The 24,641-nt window shown below is 36.1% G+C and overlaps 1 protein-coding gene across 4 annotated transcripts in view; it reads right to left on the bottom strand.

Moving 5' to 3' along the window:
- The window catches only part of itsn2b (intersectin 2b), a 35,920-nt gene that overhangs the window by 7,780 nt on the left and 3,499 nt on the right, over positions 1-24,641 (bottom strand). For 3 of the 4 annotated variants that reach the window (XM_051134001.1, XM_051134004.1, XM_051134005.1), the window contains exons 2-29: positions 21,849-21,924; positions 20,346-20,438; positions 20,076-20,139; positions 19,793-19,959; positions 18,861-19,067; positions 17,224-17,320; positions 16,977-17,119; positions 15,262-15,325; positions 14,556-14,693; positions 14,310-14,413; positions 13,626-13,888; positions 13,353-13,502; positions 12,567-12,707; positions 12,276-12,363; positions 11,932-12,071; positions 9,088-9,224; positions 8,229-9,007; positions 8,012-8,136; positions 6,506-6,663; positions 6,000-6,090; positions 5,711-5,907; positions 5,327-5,370; positions 4,932-5,098; positions 4,786-4,831; positions 4,577-4,698; positions 2,780-2,876; positions 2,501-2,695; positions 158-279 (exon numbers count right to left, since the gene is read on the bottom strand). In XM_051134001.1, coding sequence (XP_050989958.1) covers positions 158-279; positions 2,501-2,695; positions 2,780-2,876; positions 4,577-4,698; positions 4,786-4,831; positions 4,932-5,098; positions 5,327-5,370; positions 5,711-5,907; positions 6,000-6,090; positions 6,506-6,663; positions 8,012-8,136; positions 8,229-9,007; positions 9,088-9,224; positions 11,932-12,071; positions 12,276-12,363; positions 12,567-12,707; positions 13,353-13,502; positions 13,626-13,888; positions 14,310-14,413; positions 14,556-14,693; positions 15,262-15,325; positions 16,977-17,119; positions 17,224-17,320; positions 18,861-19,067; positions 19,793-19,959; positions 20,076-20,139; positions 20,346-20,438; positions 21,849-21,855 — 4,146 coding nt within the window. In that variant the 5' untranslated portion in view covers positions 21,856-21,924. The remainder of the gene's footprint in view (positions 1-157; positions 280-2,500; positions 2,696-2,779; positions 2,877-4,576; positions 4,699-4,785; positions 4,832-4,931; positions 5,099-5,326; positions 5,371-5,710; positions 5,908-5,999; positions 6,091-6,505; positions 6,664-8,011; positions 8,137-8,228; positions 9,008-9,087; positions 9,225-11,931; positions 12,072-12,275; positions 12,364-12,566; positions 12,708-13,352; positions 13,503-13,625; positions 13,889-14,309; positions 14,414-14,555; positions 14,694-15,261; positions 15,326-16,976; positions 17,120-17,223; positions 17,321-18,860; positions 19,068-19,792; positions 19,960-20,075; positions 20,140-20,345; positions 20,439-21,848; positions 21,925-24,641) is intronic. The other variant, XM_051134003.1, reaches the window with a different exon arrangement.

Raw genomic sequence — 24,641 nt, forward strand, 5'->3', positions numbered from 1 at the left:
CATTTTGGATTACTCATCTTGGTTTTGCAGCACCACCAAAACTGTTGGCACCTTTACTGTAAATTTCTTGTGTTTTTCTACTTTCTTGGTTGCTTTGGATAAAACTGTCTGCTAAATAAATAAATGTGAATTAGGTGATCTGTAACTAACTATGTACCTCTAGGACCAGCTGTAGGTCTTCAATATATTTATCCTCTGTCTCAATGAGCTCATGGATGTATCCTTGCCGTTTCCTCTCCTGCGGGCTCATTGAATCCAGAGTGCTCTGGTCAGCGCACCCTAAAAGAAAACGGTACAGGTGAACTCACCCAGACACTTGTAGCCCACAAACGCAACAAAACACACGCAAATTGACGGCTCCATGAGATCCTTAATCCAAACACACTCAAGCACACTCAAAGCAGGATAATGTCAGTCGCAGTGTGTGGATGACACTTCAAACCGCTTCAGCGTGAATCCTTACCTGCTGATGGTCTCTCCGTTTGACCATCCGGAGTGCCTTTATCGGTGCCTTCATCGTCCACATCCCAGAGCCGTAAAAACAGCAGTTTACCCCCTGAATGATTGCTCATTTTTATGAGCTGGTGCTTTGCAAACGTGCTCATTTACTGTGATGAACACTGCAGGCATGCAGGATTATTCACTATGTTTTCACCCATAATACAACAGCAGGACAAACGTAACTAGATGGCAGTGAAGATTAGCTAGAGGAATACCATCAGTACAGTCTCTCGGAAATTCATGAAAGGTGGTACAATGAGACACTACTATCTAAATATGATTTTTAAAAATGCATGTTTGGAAGTGGTGTTTTGCTTTTTGGCACTGAATGTTACTTAAGCTACAAAAATTAAAAAGGAACGACGTTTGGTTTTTTTTTTTCAAAAAGACTTTAATGCCTAGATTTCTTCAAATCAAATAAGTACAAGATCAAAAGTATTGAGATATTTGAAGGATTATTAACAACATCCAGTAAAATGATATTAAGGCAAACATTCGTCCACAACTTCACAACTATTTGCATAGTTTCCCATATAATATTAACAAATCTGTTTATACAGAAGCGAGTCATGCACAAACATGGCATAAAACGCAGTAAATATGTAACAATACCTCCTAAGGCGAAAGCATTGTGCTTAAAATAGCATGAGCAGAACTGTTTCCAAACACACCACAGACAGTAATACAAGTCTTTTGTTTTAGTTCTTACATTGATTTCAAACGGAATATGAATAAATGGAAGCAAAACAATGGAACCCATCTAAAGATTCAAGGTGAAACTGCCTCAAAAAAGTGACAGTTGTTTGTTCTTTAACATGTCAAAGTGCCTTTAATAACCAGAGACTAATACTAAGTTTCAAGATATGTTATAGCCAGCATGTTTATGTAAAGTGTATCATTAGTGTGACTGCGATGAGGCAGTTTCACGCTAAAATGTAACGTCTCTTAAAATGACCAAACTGAGGAGCGACAGCTTTACTGTCAAGTCTAACCGCCCCAAAATAACCATATAAAAGAAGCTGCCACCTTTAAGAAACTTTAAGCAAACAAAAATTCAAAAAAAAGAAACCCACAGAGACTAAATAACCCCCTATTAATTAGTTAAGGGAATAGTTCAGCCAAAAATGGTTGTTCCAAACCTGTATTTTCTTTCTTCTACTGAAGACAAAAAAAGATATTTTAAAGAACCAAACAGTTGTTGGTCCCCATTAACTTCCATAGCAGGGAAAGACATTACTATGGAAGTCAATGGGGACCATTGATTACAAGTGTCTTCAAAATATCTTCTTTTATGTTCAACATGAGAAACTTGGTGTTAATGCTGACAGGATTTTTCATTTTTTGGGTGAACTATCTCTTTAAGATCAGTCTAGACTACTAGTTAACTGAATAAAAAGCCTTGTTTTAGTTTAAAAGAATGAGAGACTGGTGAGACTGGTGAGGAATGATACAGGAGGGTGATTGGGTGAGTAAATGGTTGTTTCAGCAAGACCACCTCCACTGTGAGAGGGGGATAGTGGGTCTCTTATGGACGAAGGAAAGGAAAGGTGTTACCGCCCTACAGAAAGTCGAAGGGGAAAAGAATGTGTGAGAAATAAACGTGTGGCTAAATATGGAAAAGAAGAAAAGTGTAACATTAGGTTAGATACTACATGTACAACTGTAAAAGATTGGAAATACCCTTTTCATTATAACTGCAAAAATAAAACAAACTATAAGGCACCATAAAATAACACTAAATATTGATAATAAATGTCATTATAATAATGTAATGAAATTGTAACACACTCTGTCATAAATACAAATCATTTTATATAACAAACACCCACATTTAAGCATAAACTGCAACATTTTCTTCTTTAAATAATTTGAAATTTAACTTTTGAAATCAAATAAAAAACAAAGACTCCGCAAATTTTATAGTTGCGGACACAACCAAAAACCGACATTAGAAACAGAGAATCAAAACAGACTGGTCTGTTTATGGGTCTCTACTTACACTGCTGACTGGGGTCAGAATCAGAGGTGGTCATTTTCACATAGTTGGTAGGAATTAAGCCCGTGACCCCATTGAGTTCGCCTTTCCACCAGTCAGGATCGCTTTTGTCCAGCACGTTGATAACTTGACTCTTCGAGAAGCTCAGCTCGTCCTCATTCGCTGCTGTGTAGTCGTATATGGCGATGACTTGACCGACTATAGTGAGGAAAGACAGAGAGAGATGAGGAGAGATTCACAAAAAAAAATAATCAGCTACGGAAAGCTGTTCTGTTTTCTTACCAGTCACAGGTGCAGGTGTAGATTTGCCACTGTTTGAGCCCAGAAGCTTTACGTGTGAAGCAGGGAACCAGCCCTTCTGACGCTTCTTCCCCCTGGCCTGAGGACACAAACAAAAAAACCTTACATCTATCTGTGAAAATAATTGAATAGTATTCTTTAATAGTATTGGAGATATCTAAAATTTTAAATTCTAAAAACATGTAATATGAGTAGCACAGACACACGGTTTTGTTTACCACACACGTACAGAAGCATGCATGACACTCGCTGTGTTTTCAGCCTCTGCTGCCTCAAAATACAAGTACATAATCACAAATATAATCTCTAGAAGTTCTATGAATATCATATACAAACAGAAACTTAAAGTCCAGTTTAACCTAAAGAAACTGTGACAGAAACATTACTTAATGTAATGATAGTACTACTACTACTACTACTACTACTACTACTAATTAAATTATTATTAACACAGTATTTCTGAAAAAAAAAGAAATAAATAAAATAATAATAAATTAATAATATACTTTTTTATAAAAAAAACCAATTCATTAGAGATGCTTTTGATTAATACAATTTAATTAATCCAGAAAATACACAATTTGGTAAAAATAAAAATGATTTTGAGAAAATAAAGTAAAACGAATGTCATAGGGCCATAAAAGCATAATTTTTGCTAAACTTAATAAATTGCTGTTAAATTGTGTTTTATTATTTTAAATAAATTAGATATGCTTTTTGATTAATATTTTTTTAATTTAACTATTAAAGTCTACAAAAATTCAAATAGAAAAAGAAAATGGAATCCAGAAAAATGAAAACAGAAAAAAAAATAAATGAATTCGGAAAAAAATAAAACAGAATTTGGGAAAAATAAATCTGATTCATAGGGCCTTAAATAAAGAATATACATACATTTTTATTATAATTTTTCGCATTTATTTTGACAAAACTGTGTTAAAATTGGTTCACTATTGCTTATCAGCCATAACATGAAAATAATTACTATCAACCTATTGTGTACAATTCCAGATATATAATCAAGTTCTGACAGTACATTAAAAATAAGCTAATAACTGATAAATACTAATATATCACAACCAATACATCCCTATTATTAATAATCTGGGCTACATGATGAAATACATGAGAACAGTCTGTAAAATTATTTAAAACTGTATTTTTTTAGTAACTAGATTAATATAAGTGGAGGTAATGGCTCATTTAAGGTGTAAACGGGAATAGTTCACCCAAAAATGAAAATACTGTCAATAATTACTCACCTTCACATCATTCCAAACCTGTAAGGCCTTCGTTTATCTTTGGAACACAAATTAAAGTATTTTTGAGGAAATCAGAAAATTTTTTGACAGCACGCAACTACCACCTTCAAGGCCTACAAAGGTAATAAGGACATTGTTAAAATAGTTGTGGTACTCTTGTGACCGCACGTCAAAGACTGACACAGAAAAGAAGAAATTGTTAAATCAAGTCAGGTTTTTTTTCTTTGTGCATAAGTAGTATTCTTGTAGGTTCATTAAATTATGGTTAAACCGCTGATGTCCCATGGACTATTTTAACGATGTCCATACTACCTTTCTGGGTCTTAAATGTGGTAGTTGTGTTGCTGTCTAAGCAGGGTCAGAAAGCTCTCAGATTTCAACAAAAATATCTTAATTTGTGTTCCAAAGATGAAGATCTTACAGGTTTGGAATAACATGAGTGTGAGTAATTAACGACAGTTTTCATTTTTGGGTGATCTATCCCTTTAAGGTGTTTAAGCATAAACTGCTCACTCACCTGCAGTTCCCCGAGCCACCAGCCGGAGGGGTTCTTGGTGAGGATGAGAATGAGCTGTCCTGGAGCTAGATTCAACTGCTCTGCACCTGCAGCTGTGTGTGCAGTGGTCACCTGGGCCACTTCTACAAACAAAATAACACATCATAGGTTTAAATAACTACAATTAATTACTGCAATTTAATTTTGTCATATAACTTCTTATTACTAACCTGGTTTCTTTCCAGGCGTTCCAAGTTTACCAGAGAGACTTGATGCCTAATAAGAAAAAAAAAAACAAAAAAAAAAAAAAAAAGTATTATGACAAACCAACAACATATATGAATGCCAGTATCCTTTAACACAAAACTAAAATTACATCAGTCTCCTTTGGCTTCACGTAATTGGAGGGGAAGACTCCTGATCTGTCTCCGATGCTGCCTCTCCACCACTCCCCTTCTCTCTCTGATACCAGGATGGTGTCTCCCTCGCTGAAGGTCAGGTCTCCAGGCTCAGGGCTCTCGTAAGTGTACAATGCCACATATTCTGATGACAGGGTCAACATACAAATACGGTTCAGGGTAACTTGGAACACAAGGACAACACTGATGTCAAGAGATAAATCTGTGATTTGTTCACAGGCATAACAAACACAAAACATACTGGAAATTAATACACTGTACACACACAGAAATAGAGGACATAAATGTTTGGGTCACCCACAAGGAATTTCCACAGTTTCCTGGTGGAAAAACTGAATCTGTTTTTTCTTACCTTCATAGCTGGATCCATCAGTTGTATCAGGTCCATCAGCAGAACTATGGGGGGAAAAGTTAAACATTAAACAAGCACCAAACAAGATGACTGAATAGTGTTTCAGGACAAAGCTGTTAAATGCCAAATTAATCACGACAAACTCAAACAGAGAAAGAAAAACAACGAAAAATGTCAGAATTACAGTTTTGCAGGAACATCTGCACTTCAGGACATCAGTTTTAATATGCAAAGAATCATCTGTTTTAGTCTGAAAACACCATTAACACTTTCCACAGACAAAGTACATGTAACACTCACAGCTACACACTCAATCTATTTTGGTCACAACCACTTCAGCATTGCTATATTGATATTAAACCACAGCATGGTGTGTGTATTTACTCTGCTTGTGCATCACTGGTGCTCAGCACTGTAACATAGGTTTTGGGGAACCACCCCTGAACCCCATTGAGTTCTCCAAGCCACCAGTTCTCCTGCTGCTCCAAAACTGTGATCACATCATCTTTGGAGAAGTTGAGATGGTTGTCCGTCTTTGCAGTCCATGAGCACAGAGCTTGAGCTTGCACATTCCCCACCACCTGAAAACATGCAAAAAATGTCACTGCATTTCACCACAAGGAAGCTGTAGCTTACACAAGCACTCTGTGAATATTCAAGGAATCCTGCATACCTGACCATGGTTGGAAGAGGCGGAGCCTGTGGCATGGGTGGGGGTGAAAGCAGAGTTCAGCCGTGATCCACTCGGTCCGTCACTCAGTTTGCTGGTGAAGAATGTGTTTTAGAATATTCCACATTTTCTACCATCATGCTCAAGATTTGAAACAAAACAGTGCAGCTTTATGAACACTTTCACACAAAGTCCTAATATTAACAGATAATTGTTTTCATTTGTATTTTTTTAATCAGAGAATAACAATTTTGCATTAAACTTAATAGTAATGGTTTATACTTTCGGACTTGGTGTGACTGAACATGTCTCAAAATTCATTCTGGTTCCTTTCACATGATAGACATGCAGCTTGTAGCTGTGAATGTTTTCTGTAATGGTTCTGACCCACATGCACTTTGTCTGTGAGTTTTTTTTTGGAAAAAAAAAAAAAAAAATGTGCAAATGTTTGTCAAGAAGTGTAAATGAAGCATTTGAACAGTATGAGCCAGTCAGATTTGAGACCACACCTGACAGAAATGGTGACCTGTGGTTTTAGGGCTTGTTTGGCCACGAGCGGAGCCTCAGTTTTGGCCTGCTTCTCCACATAGCTCTCAGGGAACCAGCCCATCTTCCCCTGCCGACTGCCGTACAGCCAGCCCTGTTCTCGCTCTACGCTCTCATCCACCTAAACAAACACAAATCCAGCTGAGTAAACTCTAAATATGGCTGTCGAGAGTTTCACAGCTTGCACTGGATATTCCCACAGTCACTTTTAACATTGAACACGTTAAAAATAATTAAATAAATAAATAATATGCATAATGTACATGTTTCGGTCCATTGGCTGAGACTGATTTTAACTACACCCCTACATTCATGATCATGAAATATGTATGTGTCCCTTTCTCTCAAAGCTACATGATGAGTAGATATGTCTCATCATTTTGACGTAAATGTGCTCAAAAGTATGAAAAATCTGTGGGTTAAAATTCTGTAATGTGTTGTGGGCAATACCAAAACATTATTGTCACTACCGAACATGTGCTTTCACAACTGTAACATGGGATGTTTTGTCAAAAATAAAGTATACCGAATTGTCAAGTAAGATGTTATAATATTGTTAGGTTCAATGTATATTCAAACTAATGAATCCTTAAGTTTGAAATCACTATGATCAACTTTTTTCCTTACAACAAATCTCATAAAGCATACTTGAAATATTGTTAAAATTGTAATTGTTACTGATTTATCTCTGGAAAGGTTTTAATTCTATATAATGCGTGTGTACATACAAGGAAGATGTAAGGAAAATCTTAATAGGTCAATATGTCAATATAATCCTTCTTATTAAATTATTAAATTAAAGATTACTGTTTCGGTAGTAACAAATTTGGGGAGAGGAAAATATTCCAAAATTTTCTGAAAATACAATATGAGAATTAACTGCACATTTACTAGAAATGTGTGCCTTGGATATTAAAAAAATTCGCATACATACAAAATTTGTAGAAAAATATTTTTTTCGAGATGTTTCCAACCCTAACTTTGAACTAATTCTGTAGAATGGCCCATATTTGTGACCCTGGGCCACAAAACCAGTCATAAGAGTCAATTTTCCGAAACGGAGATTTATATATCACCTGAAAGCTGAATAAATAAGCTTTCCATTGATGATAGGACCATTTTTTTTGCTGAGATAAAGCTATTTGAAAATCTGGAATCTGAGGGTGCAAAAAAAATAAATAAAAAAATAAAAAACATTTAGCAAAAAACAAAATATCTTCATGCAACATGATTTTCACCTAATATCCTAAATCGATCATTTTGACCCATACAATGTATATTGCTACAAATATACCCATGCAACTTATGACAGGTTTTGAGGTCCAGGCTCACATTTAAAGGTTTAATTTTCTTTAAAATATAATAAGGAAAAGGCAAAATCCAGTATCTTCTATTTCCTCCTTTAGATTTTGGAGTGAAACAAGCCCTGGACCATTGGCGGGTTTTGTGAGATTTGCTCTAAAACTGACCTCAATCAGGTCATCGCTTTCGAAGGAAAGCTCATCTTCATTTCTGGCAGTGAAGGGGTAGAGGGCTTTAAACGTTGTCAGTGCCGCTGATCTCCTGTGCTGTGTGCCAAGAGGATGTCTGCCGCCTGAAATCACGAGAATACCTTCATTCATTCCAATCATATCAGAGATAACTTAACTAGCCATGCTAGTTGACTTACGGTACACTTATTCTTACCTTTCCTCTCCTCCAGGCCACGCAGAAGAGCAGCAACGATGTCTGATTTAACAGTGTTCTTCTTGTTCTGTTCATCGTCTCTCAGTCTTACGGCTGTAGCCTCTTCCTCCTGCTGTTTCTTCTTCCTCTCCTCATCCTGTTTTCTTTGCTCCTCCTCCCGACGCCTCCTGTCCTCCTCTTCCAGCCTTTTCCGCTCCTCCTCTTTTCGTTTCCTCTCCTCTTCGAGTCTCTTCCTCTCCTCCGCATCTCTCAAGGCAGCCTCCTGTGCACGCTGTCGCCTCCTCTCCTCCTCCTCTCGCTCCCTCCTTCTCTCTTCTTCTCGCCTCTCTTCCTCTTTTCTCCTCCGCTCCTCCTCTGCTCTTCTCCGCTCCTCGCGTTTCCTCTCTTCCTCCAATCTTAACTCCTCCTGCCTCTTTCTCTCCTCCTCCAGTTTTTTCCTTTCTTCTTCCAGTTTTCTCCTCTCCTCCTCCAGTTTCCTCCTTTCTTCATCTCGCCTCCTGCGGTCCTCCTCCTCCTCCTGCCTCCTTTTCTCCTCAAGCCTGCGTCGCTCTTGTTCTCTCCTTTCTTCCTCTTCCTCCCTGCGCCTCCTCTCCTCCTCCTCCCGGGCTTTGCGCTCTCGTTCCGCTTGTTCTTTAGCAGCCTGTAAACGAGCTTGTCTCTCCCTCTCTTCCTCCTCACGAAGTTTGGCTTCTCTCTCCTCCTGTATTTTTCTCTGTTTCTCCTCCTCGTCACGCCGCAGTTTCTCCTGCCATTGCCGCTCCTTCTCTAGTTTGATGCGCCTGTATAGAGAAAGAAATTTTGCTTCTGAAATCTCGAAGTTGTGTGTAGGTGTGAGTGTACTACAGGAAAAAATTCTTACTTCTGCTCCTCCTCTTCTCTCCTCTTCTTTTCCAGTTCCTCCTGCTTGCGTTTCTTTAGCTCTCTGATTTTTTCTTCCTTAATAGCACGTAGTTTTTCCAAAGTAGACTGTTGTGTCCTCTGGCTCTCTCGGAGATCCTAATTTACAAACCACAAGATTATGACACACTGAACTCAATTATACACAATTGTAACACAGACCCAAAACAACTTTACAGTTAAGCTGAAACCAAAAATGACCCAATTTAACTTCTTAACATGGATACCTGATTTTTTAGCTTAACTTTTAATCAAGACAACTTTTTTTTTTGTTTAGTGATAGTTGTTCATGAGTCCCTTGTTTGTCCTAAACAGTTAAACTGCCTGCTGCCCTTCAGGTCCCACAAATTCTTTGGTTTTCCAGCATTTTTGTGTATTTGAACCCTTTCCAACAGTGACTGTATGATTTTGAGATCCATCTTTTCACACTGAGGACACCAGAGGGACTCATATGCAACTATTACAAAAGGTTTGAATGCTCACTGATGCTCCAGAAGGAAAAACCATGCATTAGGAGCTGGGGGTGAAAACTTTTGAACAGAATGGAGATGTGTACATTTTCCTTATTTTGCCTAAATATCATATTTTTTCATTTAGTACTGCCCTTCAGAGGCTACAGAAGACACTTACATGTTTCCCAGAAGACAAAATAAGTTAAGTTTACCCTGATCTTTAAATTCAAAAAGTTTTCACCCCTGGCTCTTAATGTGTCTTGTAGCATTAGCGAGCGTTTGAACCTTCTGTAATAGTTGCATCAGTTGTCCTCAGTGTGAAAAGATGGATCTCAAAATCATACACATAAATGCTGGAAAACCCAAGAATCTGTGGGACCTGAAGGACTTTTCTGAAGAACAGCAGGCAGTTTAACTGTTTGGGACAAACAAGGGACTCATGAACAACAATCACTAAACAAAACAAAACAAAACAAAACAAACAAAAAAAAAAAAACACAGCTGTGGATCATTCAGGTAACAACACAGTATTAAGAATCAAGGGGATGTAAACTTTTGAACCAGGTCATTTTTAAATTTATAAATTCAGGTCAGTACTAAATAAACAAAAATATGCATTTTTTATGATCCCTCTTATTTTGGTAAAATAATTAACATTAATGATTCTGAAAGGGGGATGCAAACTTTTGACCTCAACTATATAATCATCTAAAACTAAAACTTTATATTTCAGCTATTTGCCAATTATTTTACCTATTTTCCATTAAGTTTAACTTAAAATACTAAAATAACTGAACTGAAATAAAATGTAACAACTACAATAAAAATTAAACAAATAAAATGACAAAAACACAAGAAATATGACTAAAACTATAAAATTAAACTAAAAACATAAAAACACTAATTCAAAAAAATTAATAAAAACAATACATTAGTATAACAATACATTACAATAATTCATGTGCTTTTTGTTCAAATAATAATAATAATTAAAAAAGACTGAAATGACTAAAAATGACTTCCACTGTCAACAAGATAGCATAGACAGGAAGTATTATAAATCTCTAATACGGTATCATATAACATGTTTAAATTCAATATCACAACCCGCCCTAAATTATCTCCAGCTGAACATCAAGTACGTTTACATGGATAGCAATATTCCGATTTTAACACTATTAAGACAATACTCTGATTAAGAATCCACCATGTAAACAGAGATTTTTGATTACTTTAATCCAACTAAAGTCATACTCGAAGTAAACACAAATCGAATTAAGACGTGGAGTATTCCTATTTTAGTCACATTATTCAAGTGCAGGATAGATATGTACACACCTTAAGCACACTATTACCTTTGTGTAGGATTTTTCGCCGCATTTTGCGACATGATAAACACACGGCAGCAACCAAAAGAGCACGGCTTTAACAACGGCATCGTCTGTTTGCACATGTAGCACTACAAATAATTAACTGCACTTGAAGCTTTCGTAAAACCAAAAAATGAAACACGCCAAACTGTATATGGCACCATAACGGAGACGAACTGTATGCTGATACGTGAAATTCAGGAGGGGACGTCAGATGCCGTAATAACAAGTGCCATTAATCGATCCATGTACTATAACATGTAAAACGGGAACATGAAAGGAATATTATAAAAGGAACTCATGTAAACACCTTAATCATAATATTGTCTTATTCGGAATAAAGTAAATAGTTAGATTACTGATGTCCATGTAAACGTACTCAGTGTTTCACTCAGAAATGAGTCACATTATGGAAGTTAAACGCATTGTGAAAGGAACTGTATTTTGCCTTTAATTCATCCCTGATAATATGTGCAGAAAGAACCTTTGGTAACGATCTAGAGGTGAAGCTGCTACAGTAAGAGTGAGCAGGAAAAGGGAAAAAAGAGACCTTCAGAAGGAAGAAGAGATTGCTGAGGCAACTCAGTAAAGAGAGCAGGCCTTTAAGCATGCAGTCATCCATTTCCTCAAACTGCAGCGAAAGCCAGGGAGAGACAGACAAGTAGACAGACAGACAGAAAAGCTCTACAGCTAGTGATAAAGACACAGGGACAAAAGCATAGGGGTTATTTGCATTAGTGTCATCAGGAGCAGTCTATATGCTGTTGGCATTGATCGGTTATGAAAGATTTGCAGATTTGTTACAGAAATGCTAAATAGCTACAGCTGGGGAATTATTATTTATTTTTATATCACTCAAAATGTCTTGCATCAATCAGCATCTTGTAAAGTGTAACCTGTCTAGCTAAACATGTAAGTCAGTTTGAGCTGCTCTGAATAGTGTGCATGTATTTATTAGTTACGGCTGACTGATTAATGGCTTACCTGGATTTCTTTCTTATACTGATCCATATCTGCTAATTTAACTGCCGTCTCCTTCTCCAAAGAATTAAGCTGCTCTTTAAGCTTTCGACAGGTAAGATCCTTCTCTTCCACATTCCTTTGTAAAGTTTTCACTGTTGCAGCTGCATCAAGAAAAACAAACAAACATAAACACAAATTGTTGGTGCTTTCAAAATTACAGGGAACAAGGTTTAATATTATTATTTTGTTTTATTTTAGTTTTTTTTGTCTTTCACAATTCCAGATGCTTGTATCGGAAAAAAAAAAAAAAATTTAAAACAGCAATACAGAGGGGGGAAAAACATAATTGGCCAAATGTGTCTTACTAGGGAGGTTGTTTAGACCAAGGCTGCGGAGTCTGTCATTGAGTTTTTGCTGTTCTATGGTCGACTGTCCCAACTTTCTCTTAAATTCCTGCAAAAAAATTAAAATAAAATAAAAATCACATACAACCCATCATGATTACTGCTATGCTCTTGTGAGGTAATCTACACTTTAAATTGAGATTTATTAAGAATAAATGGAGATTTCAGTGTAAATTAATAAATAGATTTAATTTTAATACATAAAGACACATTCATAATTCATGTGTGCTGGTACAGATGCAGCAGTCAAACCTCTAACTGTTTCTGCAAAGAGTTGATTTCTGTGATGCAGGAGTCTCTTCTCTGGTTGATCATTTCCAGCTCATTTTTATGACTCCTCTTTTTGCCTTCAGCATCTCGAAGCTTGTCAGAGATTTGTTTCTGCTTGTTGCCCTAAAAAGAGAGATGGAAGTTTCTTTTAATCAAGCTTAATTAATTATAATAATTGTACATAATAGAAATGTGTTCTTAATAGGGATGTAACAGCAACAAAATATCACGATGCATTAATATCGCGATATGAAGTCCATGATACAATATTTATTGTGATTTTTTTTTAAAAAAACAAATGAAGACAAAAAATGAAATTTTTTGTAAATTTTAAAGCTAAATTATTCTAGCTAATGCACTCTGAGAGTTTAAAATTAGGAGCTCCAACCCATGTTCTTAACTAAGAAAACTGAAGTCAGAAAAAAAAAAAAAAAAAAAAAAAAAAAAGTATCAGTGGATTGACTTGTACCTGAGCCTTAAAGGGATCTCAACCCTCTTTTTAGTTGTGATATACTGTCTCAGTCTGAATTACATTCACACTAGTGTTTTAGAAGCCAAACAAATTAGAATATAATAATAATAATAATTTTTATATTATTGTTATTCCTATGACAGTAATAGCCTCTGCCTCGAGACAGTTTTGCTATCGTGATACCACAATATTGATAATATCATTACATCCCTAGTTAAATTTAAAGTGCTTGGTTTCACACATAATGAGTCTAAATTAAATGTAGCGGTTGATAGCATGATGTCCTAAATCCTCACCACAGCCTCCAGCTCCATCTCCAGACTCCTCTTTTTGGCTCGGAGCTTGATGATGTCCTCTTGCTCCTCACTCTTCCGGTTTTGGAGCTCCTGCTTTCTCCTCCTCTCCCACTCAAGCTGCTGCTGGCGCTCCAGCTCCTTCTTGGCTGCCTGCAATGAGCATAGCAGTGGTCAGTAAAAATGTTTTCCTGAATCTTGTATATCTATATAAACTATATGAAATGTAAACACATTCTGGGAACCTGAAAAGTTATCACAAAGGCATCCTCTCACCTCCTTCCTCTCCAACTCTTTGAGTCTCTCCTCCTCTCTTTGTCTCTCCAGCTCTCTCTGTCGCTCCAGTCTGAGCTCTTCCTCCCTCTTCCTCTTCAGCTCCAGTTCTCGTGCCTCCCTCTCTCTTCTCTCCTGCTCTTCTCTGGCCTTCTGTGCTCTTCTCTCCTCTTCCCTGCGCTGCTGCTCAAGCAGGGCCTGTCGGCGCTTCTCCAGCTCTGCGTTTCCCATCTCCATATTTTTCTTGAACTTATCCTCAAAAGTCACTAAATGCACAAAGCACACATATAAATTATTACAATGAACCAGAATATTCAAGCAAATATTGTATTTGATAAATATAATATGTATGTTTTTATCCCCACTCTTTTTTTTGGACAATTAATAAAAACATAGAGGATTTTTTATAATATTGAGGGAGGAAAAGAGGGGATACTACATGTTTAAAATCAGTAGGATGCAAATCACAGTGAGTTAGCACACCTTATTGAGAGTTACTTCATAATTATTTATAATAATTGTGTAATGTCAAATACTATTACACAATTGGTGTGCCTAAATAGAACACATCTGTTTAAACCCTTTGATACCTGGTGTAAAAGTGGGAGGATTTTTGTTTTGTTTTGTAAAAGAAGTGAGTCATAGATAATTGCATTATGTAATAATGGGTGCGGTGTAAACCCATACAATTGTTCCGTGATTTCTGTGGAGGATCAGACTCATAGAGGTCCTCAGCCAGGCCTGCATAGATCGAGGGAGTGGTTCCATTCACAGAGTCACTAAGCTTCCCCCTACAGGTTCATATTTATGGAAAAAAAACCATTGACAATTTATGCAACTCAGATATTAATTTTATATTTACATTCATGACCAATGCTTTGTATAAAATGAAGTTTTCAGTCAGAGATCAGGTTACAAACTAGTCGGCAGTACCTCAGTGATGGGGGCACCAGCTCTGTAGGGAGTGCCATAGGCAGCGGCTGTCCCATTTTAGCCATGTCTACCAGATGCATGGCAAGAATAAACTCATCAGCCTGCAATTTACCATCCTTATCCACATCAGCAAGATTCCTGACAAAAAAACAAAACAAAACAAACAAAAAAACATTCCATTAAATCAAGGCATGTAACTAAATATTTATTCAATCTGAAATATGTTAAAGAAATGAAAATACTATATGTAAGGAAAAAAGAGAAATGAGAAAAATGCACAAAAGCAAAACGAAAGCAGTTATTTGAACCCACCTGTACATGCTTTTTAATATTAGGCCTGTCATAAATTTAAAATCGCATGTACAGTTGAAACCAGAAGTTTACATAAACCTTGCAGAATCTGCAAAATGGTAATTATTTTACCAAAATAAGAAGGCTTATACAAAACACATTTTTTTTTTTTTATTTAGTACTGACCTGAATAAGATATTTCACATAGAAGACGTTTACATATAGTCCACAAGAGAAAATAATAGTTGAATTTATAAAAATGACCCGGTTCAAAGTTTACATACACTTGATTCTTAATACTGTGTTGTTACCTGAATGATCCACAGCTGTGTTTTTCTTGTGAAAAAGACTCCCCCAAGTAAAAAAAAAAAAAAAATAATGCTTTATGCAAGCACTGAGGAGGGCAAACACCTACCAGATGGCAGCTAGCTGAGTCTGAGTAAGCATTGTTGTAGCCATTGCAGTTCTCACTTGAGGACCTGCAGAAATAATAATAAAAAAAAAATAATAAAAAAAAAAATAAAATGCATGGATGTTAATTACTATATTCATACAAAAGGGTTTTTAAAAGATAAAAACATTTAAGGAGAAGTTCACTTACAGAACTTTCAATTTTCCAGAAATTTACAGATAATGTACTCACCCTCTTGTCATCTAAGATGTTAATCTCTTTCTTTCTTTAGTCGTAAAGAAATTGTGTTTTTTTGAGAAAAACATTTCAGCATTTCTCTATACATATAGTGGACTTCTATGGTGCCTGTGAGTTTGAACTTCCAAAATGCAGTTTAAATGCAGCTATAAAGCCCTCTAAACGATCCCAGCCGAGGAAGAAGGGTCTTATCTAGTGAAACGATCGGTTATTTAAAACAAAAAAAATACAAGTTATATACTCTTTAACCTCAAACGATTGTCTTGTCTAGCTCTGTGTGAACTCTGTGTACATCTCATTTTCTCCTCTTCAAAACTGCCCTACATTGCTTTGTAAAGGGCGTTCTTTGCACATTCACTTTGTAAACACTGAGTCGGTACTTCTGCAGCGATGTAAGACTATTTTGAAGTTGGAGGAGAAAATGAAATGGGCGTTTTTTGACATAACTGCCATGAACCGGAATACACAGAGTTCACGCAGAGCTAGACAAGATGAGCATTTGAGGTTAAAAATAAAAATATACAAACTGTAAATCTTTTTAGAAAATAACCAATTGCTTCGCTAGATCCTTCTTCCTCATCTGGGATTGTTTAGAGCCCTTTGAAGCTGCATTTAAACTGCATTTTGGAAGTTCAAACTCGGGGCCACCATAGAAGTCCATGATATGGAGAGAAATTCTGAAATATTTTCCTCAGAAAACAATTTCTTTATGACTGAAGAAAGAAAGACATGAACATGTTGGATGACAAGGGGGTGAGTAAATTATCTATATATTTTGTTCTCGAAGTGAACTTCTTTAAAGTGAGAAAAGGGCCTATCTGCTGTGTTTTAGACTTTAACTTTTGTTTTTTTTTGTTTTTTTTGTTTTTTTAAAAACAACCACCTAGTTGATACTGTTGCTGTACTAAAATAACTGGTCTGACTAGAGCTGGTTGATATTTCCAATGTCACAATGCAGGAATCCTCCTAAACCATCAACACGTTACGACATCTAGAAACTCTTCTCACAGAAAAATGAGCACCATTCTCAAATTACGTGCAACAAAACAACTTGCCCCTGAGATACAGGCAGTGGGATTATACTTAATGCCATAAGCCTGTTAAATAAACCTCACAAAGTCATATTGTACCCACTTCCTCATTCTTGAAATTCTCTAGTACATGCGTCTTTGTCATCAGATATGTAAGTGATACAGTCAGCTGCTTTGCAGATGAGCCACATGGGTGTGGATTGCCAACCTACTGTTCTACTAGCCTTTAGCTGAAGTCTCTACATCCTGTATTAACCCTAAAATCATGAGATTATCACAGTAATCACAGTGGCATTTAAAAAAGAAAAATTGTCCCCAGGCATCAATATTACCTATAGTAAGTTTGCGCTAGCTGAACTATCGCCAATTATTTGCACACTAAAAAGACAACAAACCATTTTTTCACCCATTATTGGTCTGATTCTTTAAAAATCACTTTTAACTAAGTACCTGTTAGAAAACCAAACATTTGCTTGTCCAGGCCGTTAAACTGCTGCCTGTATTTGAGTCGTGATGCCTGTGGGACGGCCCAATCAGAAGGGCCGCCCTTAGGAGAGTTGCTGGCCAACGATGCAGAGGGGGAGGAGTTTGAGCTGTAGACATAAGCACACAAGTCACTTTGTGTCCGGACGGTATTATGTAAACAGTAAGTGGATTAATTATATACTATAAAGGTATATGTGTGGAAGTTCCTGACCTGCTCGAGCCCAGGTCCAGCAAAGATGGGGTCTTGTTCATTGGGGTGACAGAGAAGCCCAGTGGAGAAGAGGAAAAGGAACTTGACACCGGGAGAGCTACGGAAAAAACACAAACAAACACATTTAAAAAGAAAAATGCAGCCAATGGCATGCTTTCAGAGACAGAGTGTACAAGTCATTACTGAAGGAACACATCATGCGCAAGAATAGAAGTTGCAAAGTCATCATTTTGAGAAGGTTTAGGCATAAATAGCTGCTTGTTAAATCAACATATAGCTTAGTATTATAGGTACAGGCTGAGCTAGTCCTGACACAGAAAGGCTGAAGCAGAGAAAATGCTGACTGCAGTAAGAGCAAAACAGATCAGTGTCATTTCACCTTTAGCACAATATACATTCACAATGAGACAACACTATTATTCAAAAGTACAGGGTTGGGAAGATTTTAAAATGTTTTTGGAAGACATTATGCTCATACCATAGCTGCATTTTTGGGTCAAAAAGTAACAGTAACATTGTAAAATATTATAAGAATTTTAAATAGATGTTATAAATGTTACATAATAAATGTTATCATTATCAGTGTTCAAAACAGTTGAGGTGCTTAATAATTTGTCGAAACTATGATTTTTTTCAGGTTTCTATGCTGAATAGAAACTTTAAATAAACAGTATTTATTTGAAATGGAACTCTTTTGTAACATTATTAATTTCTTTTAATCAATTTAATGCATATTTGCTGAATAAATATTTTAATTTTACTGATCCTGAACAGTTTATGGAAGCCTGTTTCCACCACTGAATAAAAAATTTAAAAAAGGGTAATTGTGACTTTTTTTCATCTCACAGTTCAGGTAATCAGTTTTTCATCGCAATTGCGAGTTTACATCTCATAATTCTGACTCTTTTTTTTTTTTTTATTGTGAGTGTGTATCACAAAATTCAGAGAAAAAAAGTCATATTTGTGAGTTTGTATCATGGAATTCTGAGAAAAAATGAAATAAAAAAAGTCAAAATTGTTAGTTTGTATCATGCAATTCGAGAGAAAAAAAAAAGAAGTCAGAATTGCGAGTTTGTATCATGCAATTCCGAGAAAAAAAAAAAATTGAATTGTGAGCCTGTATCGCAATAAAAAATAAAAAAGTCAAAATTGTGAGTTTGTATAAAGCAAATTCCGAGGAAAAAAAAAAAGAGTCAGAATTGTGAGTTTGTATCATGCAATTCTGAGAAAAAAAAAAGTCAGAATTGTGAGTTTTTAATCATGGAATTCTGAGAAAAAAAAAGCCAGAACTGTGAGTTTGTATCATGCAATTCTGAGAAAAAAGAAAAAGAAAAAACGTCAGAATTGTGAGTTTGTATCAAGCGATTCTGAGAAAAAAAAAAGTCAAAATTTTGAGTTTGTATATTGTATATATGATAATGCGATGTAAACTCGCAATTACCTTTCTTTCTATTTTTTTTATTCAGTGGCAGAAACAGGCTTCCATATTTTAATGCCATGTAGCACTCATCACAATATAATTCTGGAGTGTACCATCAGAACTGATACAATGAACCTGCCATAATCTCAAAAAACAAATGGCATAATTTTACTAGATTCATATTTCATTGGCATGTGAACATTACAGTGTCTCTTACTGGAAGTGAGAGGGATGGGGGTCGGCTGTAGAATGGCAATAGGTCCATTAGGCAGGGCTGGAGTGCTAATGGTGGGCATCACTGGCACCGACAGCCCTGTGCCCATCATGGGAGTCAAACCCGGCATGGGGCTCATGGTGGTCATTGGTATAGGGGTCAGAATGGGCACACTGGGCATCATGGGTACATTTGGCATAGCTCCCATTCCTGCAAAAGCATGAGAGCATTTTCAAACAAACATACAGTATCTAGACAATAAGACAACAAAACATGATTATTTACTAAAATTGCTTAAGGTGTTCAGACCTCATTAGCTGAACCCAAACAAAATCTTTTTTTTTTTTTTTTTTTAAATATCAAAAAAGAGCTACACCCTAAAGCTGACAAGCTGAAGACATGTTTCTCTTGTACACTTTGAAGGTCGTGGTTACAGCCATCTGTTCCACATAACAACTCAACTGCATCTTGTGGCCATCAAGCTGTGCACCTGCTGTCATACGAAGAATTTTCAAGGGAATTGAGGCTTTCTGAGAAAATGAGGAAGTACTTACAGTATTTTGCACTGTAGCATTGGCTAAAAACTAAAATCTAATGTAAATCAAGGGGTCTTTTTTAACCAAAAACAGTTGTTACTTATCATTAAACTGCTACCTTTAAGACCTAAATGACCTCTAAATAACCGACCTCCATACAATGCTGGCCAGATTCCTAAACACTGAATATTGATGTTTGAGCAGCATTCATGTGTGACTGTGGTCGGTCATGGTAGCAAGAAAAAAGTTGGCCTGTTCTGCATTGTTGTACTTGTGATTAACACATCTGTCACTATAACAATAAACTGTGTACCGATTCACATTAATGTACCAGCGCAAGAGTGTTATAATCTCAATGTCCTCTCAGATCATTAGTTATAGTGTAGTTTGGCAGCGTACCGAGAGGTGCTGCTGGCATGGTTGGAGCTGGCACAGGTGGCTGCTTCATGATGATGGGCAGAGCTGTAGGAAGATTCTGGCCCTGCAGTTTCATCTTGATCAGCTTCATGGCTATAGAAAACTCCAGCCGGTCCATCCTACCATCTTTATTCATATCAGCCAGGGCCCTGCCAAAAACAAGCAAACAGACAAGCAATCAGAACAAGATTTCCCAATCAAATTTTTTTTTTTATTAGATTTATTTTTTTTTTTAAATAGCTTGTGCATGGTTAGGATTTCTTACCAGATCTCAGCTAGCACAGCCTGGGGAAGCCCTGATTGAATGAAGAAGTTTCGTGCCTTCTCCCCTATACACAATATTATTAAAATTAAATAAAATAATACTTTTGGTAAATAATTTCATATCTAGTACATAAAACTGCAAATTCATTTATTTGCATGTATAATTAACTTCAAGAAATTAATCTCTAATTAACATTTTTTAAATAAATAATATTAAAAATATAATAATAAACATAATAATACATTTTAACAATGGCTCCCCATCACATACCTGTAACAAAGCCGTGTACTGGCGAGAGGCTGTCAAACTTCTGATCATGTTTGTCCCTCTCCTCTGGGGTTATAGCCCAAATACTCCGGCCACCTTAAAAGAGAAGCAAACAAAAAGAATGAGGGACAAAGGAGAGAGAAAGAAATAGCAAAAAGATATAAACAACTAATAACGCAGGCAGATTTAATATTCTAGGATCAGCAGGTACATTTAAATGCACAGTTATAATCAAGCTACAGTGGGATTTTGCATAGTCAGGCTGTTCAAATGATATCACTTCTGTCTTTCAGTGCAAGTGTACATTGCAAAGGCTAAAAAAAAATAATAATAATAATAATAATATATATATATATATATATATATATATATATATATATATGAAAATAAATTCACACTATATCAAGATTTAAGATGAAATGGCTCCAATTAAATTTTAAAAGACAAATTATTTCTTTAATCAGACTGAAATTTAACTTTTAAAGAGCATGTAAATGCACTTAGTGTCACCCTAAAATTTATCAAAGTAATAGAGTTAAGTCATCTTAAAGCAGCAGTAGATATAATTTATGTCCGAGTTCAAAGCTTAAACATACTTTTAAAACTAAATAAATGTATTCTAATAAATTTTGAAAACAAAAAAGATTGTACATGCATTTGCAAATTTCTGTATAAATAGTCTTTTATAATTCATTTAAACTATTTATTTATAAAAAAAAATTCTGTTTTACTAAAAAAACACCACCAACATATAGATTTCTAAAAACAATAGTGACCTGTCATTTTAAATGACATCATTTGAGGAGCCAAGTTCAAAAGTTGTCAAGTTTTAGTGTCATTTAATATAAATTGATTAGCTGAGCATAACATATCCACTCCATCACATAACAGAGAAAAACTATTTTTATACTAGTCACTAAGTTACAGAGAGAATTGTAGCCATTTTTGTCTAAAAATTGTCTGAATATCCTAACATGTTATTTTTTATTCATTTTTTCACTCATTAATCTTTATTAAAACAAGTGTTCTGCAATGGCAAATGCACACATGCCACAGAATGACTTATAAAACTAAACTTTATGTAAATAACATCTCTTTAAACGTTTACAGCGTGGCCCGATCTTGCTATTCAAATGTACAGCTGAGAAAGTACCTTAAAATGTTAACAAATTTTAACACCAAGTCAGTTATCAAACAAACAAAATCAATAGGCAGTGACGTGTCAGTGTGACAGATGGGCTGCTGACAGGCAGAAATCAAAGCGGGCGGTCAGAGCTGCTGGCGTGCAAGCAATGCATGCTGCAGTGTGTGAGAGCAGCGTAGCACCTGCACACACACCGCAAATATGAACAAAACATGATAGGAAAGACTCATGTTCTAGTCCATTTATGAGGCTAAAGGTCCTCTGTGTGTACACACACACATTCACACACATATCCTGTTGGTTGGGACACGTGGGTAAACACACACACACACACACATAGAAATATAAAGCAGAGCTCTTACCATTCATGGCTGCAGGTGGCAGGGATATGAGGAGAGCGGTCCTGATCTCCTCGTCTCAGCTGGCTAGCTCAGTCATCTGCACCACACACACACACATACAGAGAAAGAAAGAGAGAGAGAGAAAGAAGAAATGTCCACCCATTAATAATGCAGGCAAAGGAGTGCAGGGCTGTTGCTATCTCCATCCTGCTCTCTCAGAGTGAAAGAGAGAGAGAAGAGGATGTGTGAAGGAGAGAGGAAGGGTGAGAGGGAGGAGATGAGATTTGCCTCCAAACTGCCCATACAAATCTTTTTCAACAGAATAATGCTCTATGTGCAAAATCTTAATAGACAATGACACTTTTATTACACCGTTCATGACTGACTGCATCAATATCCTCCTCCTAATAACGTTAAACTGATTTCACAGCATTTAAAGCTTTATCATTACTTTGGGAAGAAATGCTTAACCCTGTAACGCCAGACATATGAAATCCAATAAATGGAACTTTCAATGGAACGGTTTACTATCATACTTGCTTTTTATGGCTCAATTAGTATGATCCAGTTTTCAATGCAGAGGAAAAAAAAGTTTAAAACAGAGCAAAAAGCAATTTGGTGCAGTTGGAAATATACAAACGGCCAAAAATGTGTCGCTCCAGATCTCCTAACAATGTCTTGGTAAGTAAAATGAAATGAAAACATTTTCTAGGTTTATCCCTGTAAGCCTGACATTGTTTTATTGAAATCATGCATAACTGCAAATTTACTTAATAGTAGTATTTCCGGTAAATGTTAGTGGTGGGGGTTCAATAATGGGAGTCAGCCAAGAACTCTGATTCACACATTAAATCAATTAGTCTGACATCATCTCTGTAGCGAACGCATGAAAAAAAAACATTAAGATGGCAGATAATTAAATTATATATGGCTGTGGTGAACTGATATGGGTACAGACAGAGACTAATACAGACATAATGGACAATGATTTACATATGTGTAAACACAAAAACAGGCATATTGCAAATACGATCTATATGGTTCACTCAACACAAACATATAATGTTGAAAATTCAGCTAAAACACTTTAAATTTGCACATATAAAACTGTCCTACAACAGACTAGTCAGTTATTCACTATATCTTTGCATGCTGGCCGACCCCAAAATGTCCAAACACCAACTTGGTTGATATATAGGACTAACACTAATCATGACACACATTTAAAGGGTTAGTTCACACAAAAATTCTGTCATTGATTACTCACCCTTGTGTCATTCCAAACCAGTAAGACCTGCGTTCAACCTCTGAACACAAATTAAGATATTTTTGATGAAATCTGTGAGTTTTCTGAACCTTCATAGCCAGCACCGCAACTATCACATTTAAGGCCCAGAAAGGCAGTAAGGACATTGTTAAAATAGTCCATGTGACATTGGTGGTTCATTGTAAATTTAAAAAATTCTAATTGGATGGCCCATTTCGTTTTGGGGGTGGGGGGTGGGAAATCGATAGACAGGACGAAAAAAAACCTTTTTTTCGTCACGATTGATTAAGCCTGACGTGAATAGGTCCATAGAGATCTATTGTTTTGGATCAAAAACACTGTCACACTGAATTTTTGCATTCCGTGCGAAAAGGTCTTAACGTGACGCGTCTGTGTTACGGTGCTAAAGCAGGAGCTGGTGTTCTGACGTAGAACCTGGATGCGCTGCGTCTTTTTTACAAGCAGAGGAATGCACATGCATGCGTTTCTTGTGGTTTCATAAAATTATGGTTAAATCACTGATGTCACATGGACTATTTTAAAGATTTCCTTACTATCTTTCTGGGCCTTGAATATGTCAGTTGTGTTGCTGTCTATGCAGGGTCAAAAAGCACTCGGATTTCATCAAAAATATCCTAATTTGTGTTCCGAAGATGAACGCAAGTCTTACAGATTTGGAACGACATGAGGGCGAGTAATTAATGACAGAATTTTCCTTTTTGGATGAACTATCCCTTTAACAGACCAGTTATACTGTATTTTAGCTGTTAGATCTTCCAAACCAATTACAGATTACAGCATATACACATGTTAAAAACAGGGAGAAAGTTGCTGACAGGAAGTAATGTGTGGCAGGGCTGTGGGAGCAGGTCTATAGAGGAACAGAATGCAGTCAGACAGGACAAGCTTCCAGCAAAGTCCTCGGATGGGACATGCTTGTCATGTGTGTCATATCACTCCCTTTTCACTCATTCTCTCCCCCATCTAACACACTGACTGTGGTTTACTTTTATTCAGAGAGTGACAGGCAGTTTAAGTGATCTATTTGTTTGCACTTATGTCATGCTGCAAATCTTTGCAAATGTTAGGTAGGTTAGGTTTTTTAAAACGTTTTTAAAGAAACAGCATATGCTCATCAATTAAATTTATGTAATCACATTAAATACAGTAAAAACAGTAATATTGTGACATATTATTTGAATTTATAATAACTGTTTTCTATTTGAATATATTTTAAAATGTAATTTATTCCAGTGATGACAAAGCTGAATTATCAGCTTCATTATCCTGTCACATGATCCTTCAGAAATGATTGTAATATGCTGTTTTGCTACTCAAGAAACATTTTTTATCATTGTTGAAAATATTTGTATTAGGTGCTGATGAATAGAAATTTACAATTTTTGTAACATCATAAATGTCTTTAAAATTACTTGATCAAATGAACGAGTCTTTGCTAAATAAAACTATTTATTTCCTTACTATTCAAATTTTTGAATAGTGTAAATCCCATTTGAATGACACTGAACAAACTCCATTTAAATGAG

This window comes from Labeo rohita, chromosome 17 (genome assembly GCF_022985175.1).
Source record: "Labeo rohita strain BAU-BD-2019 chromosome 17, IGBB_LRoh.1.0, whole genome shotgun sequence".
Lineage (NCBI taxonomy): Eukaryota > Metazoa > Chordata > Actinopteri > Cypriniformes > Cyprinidae > Labeo > Labeo rohita.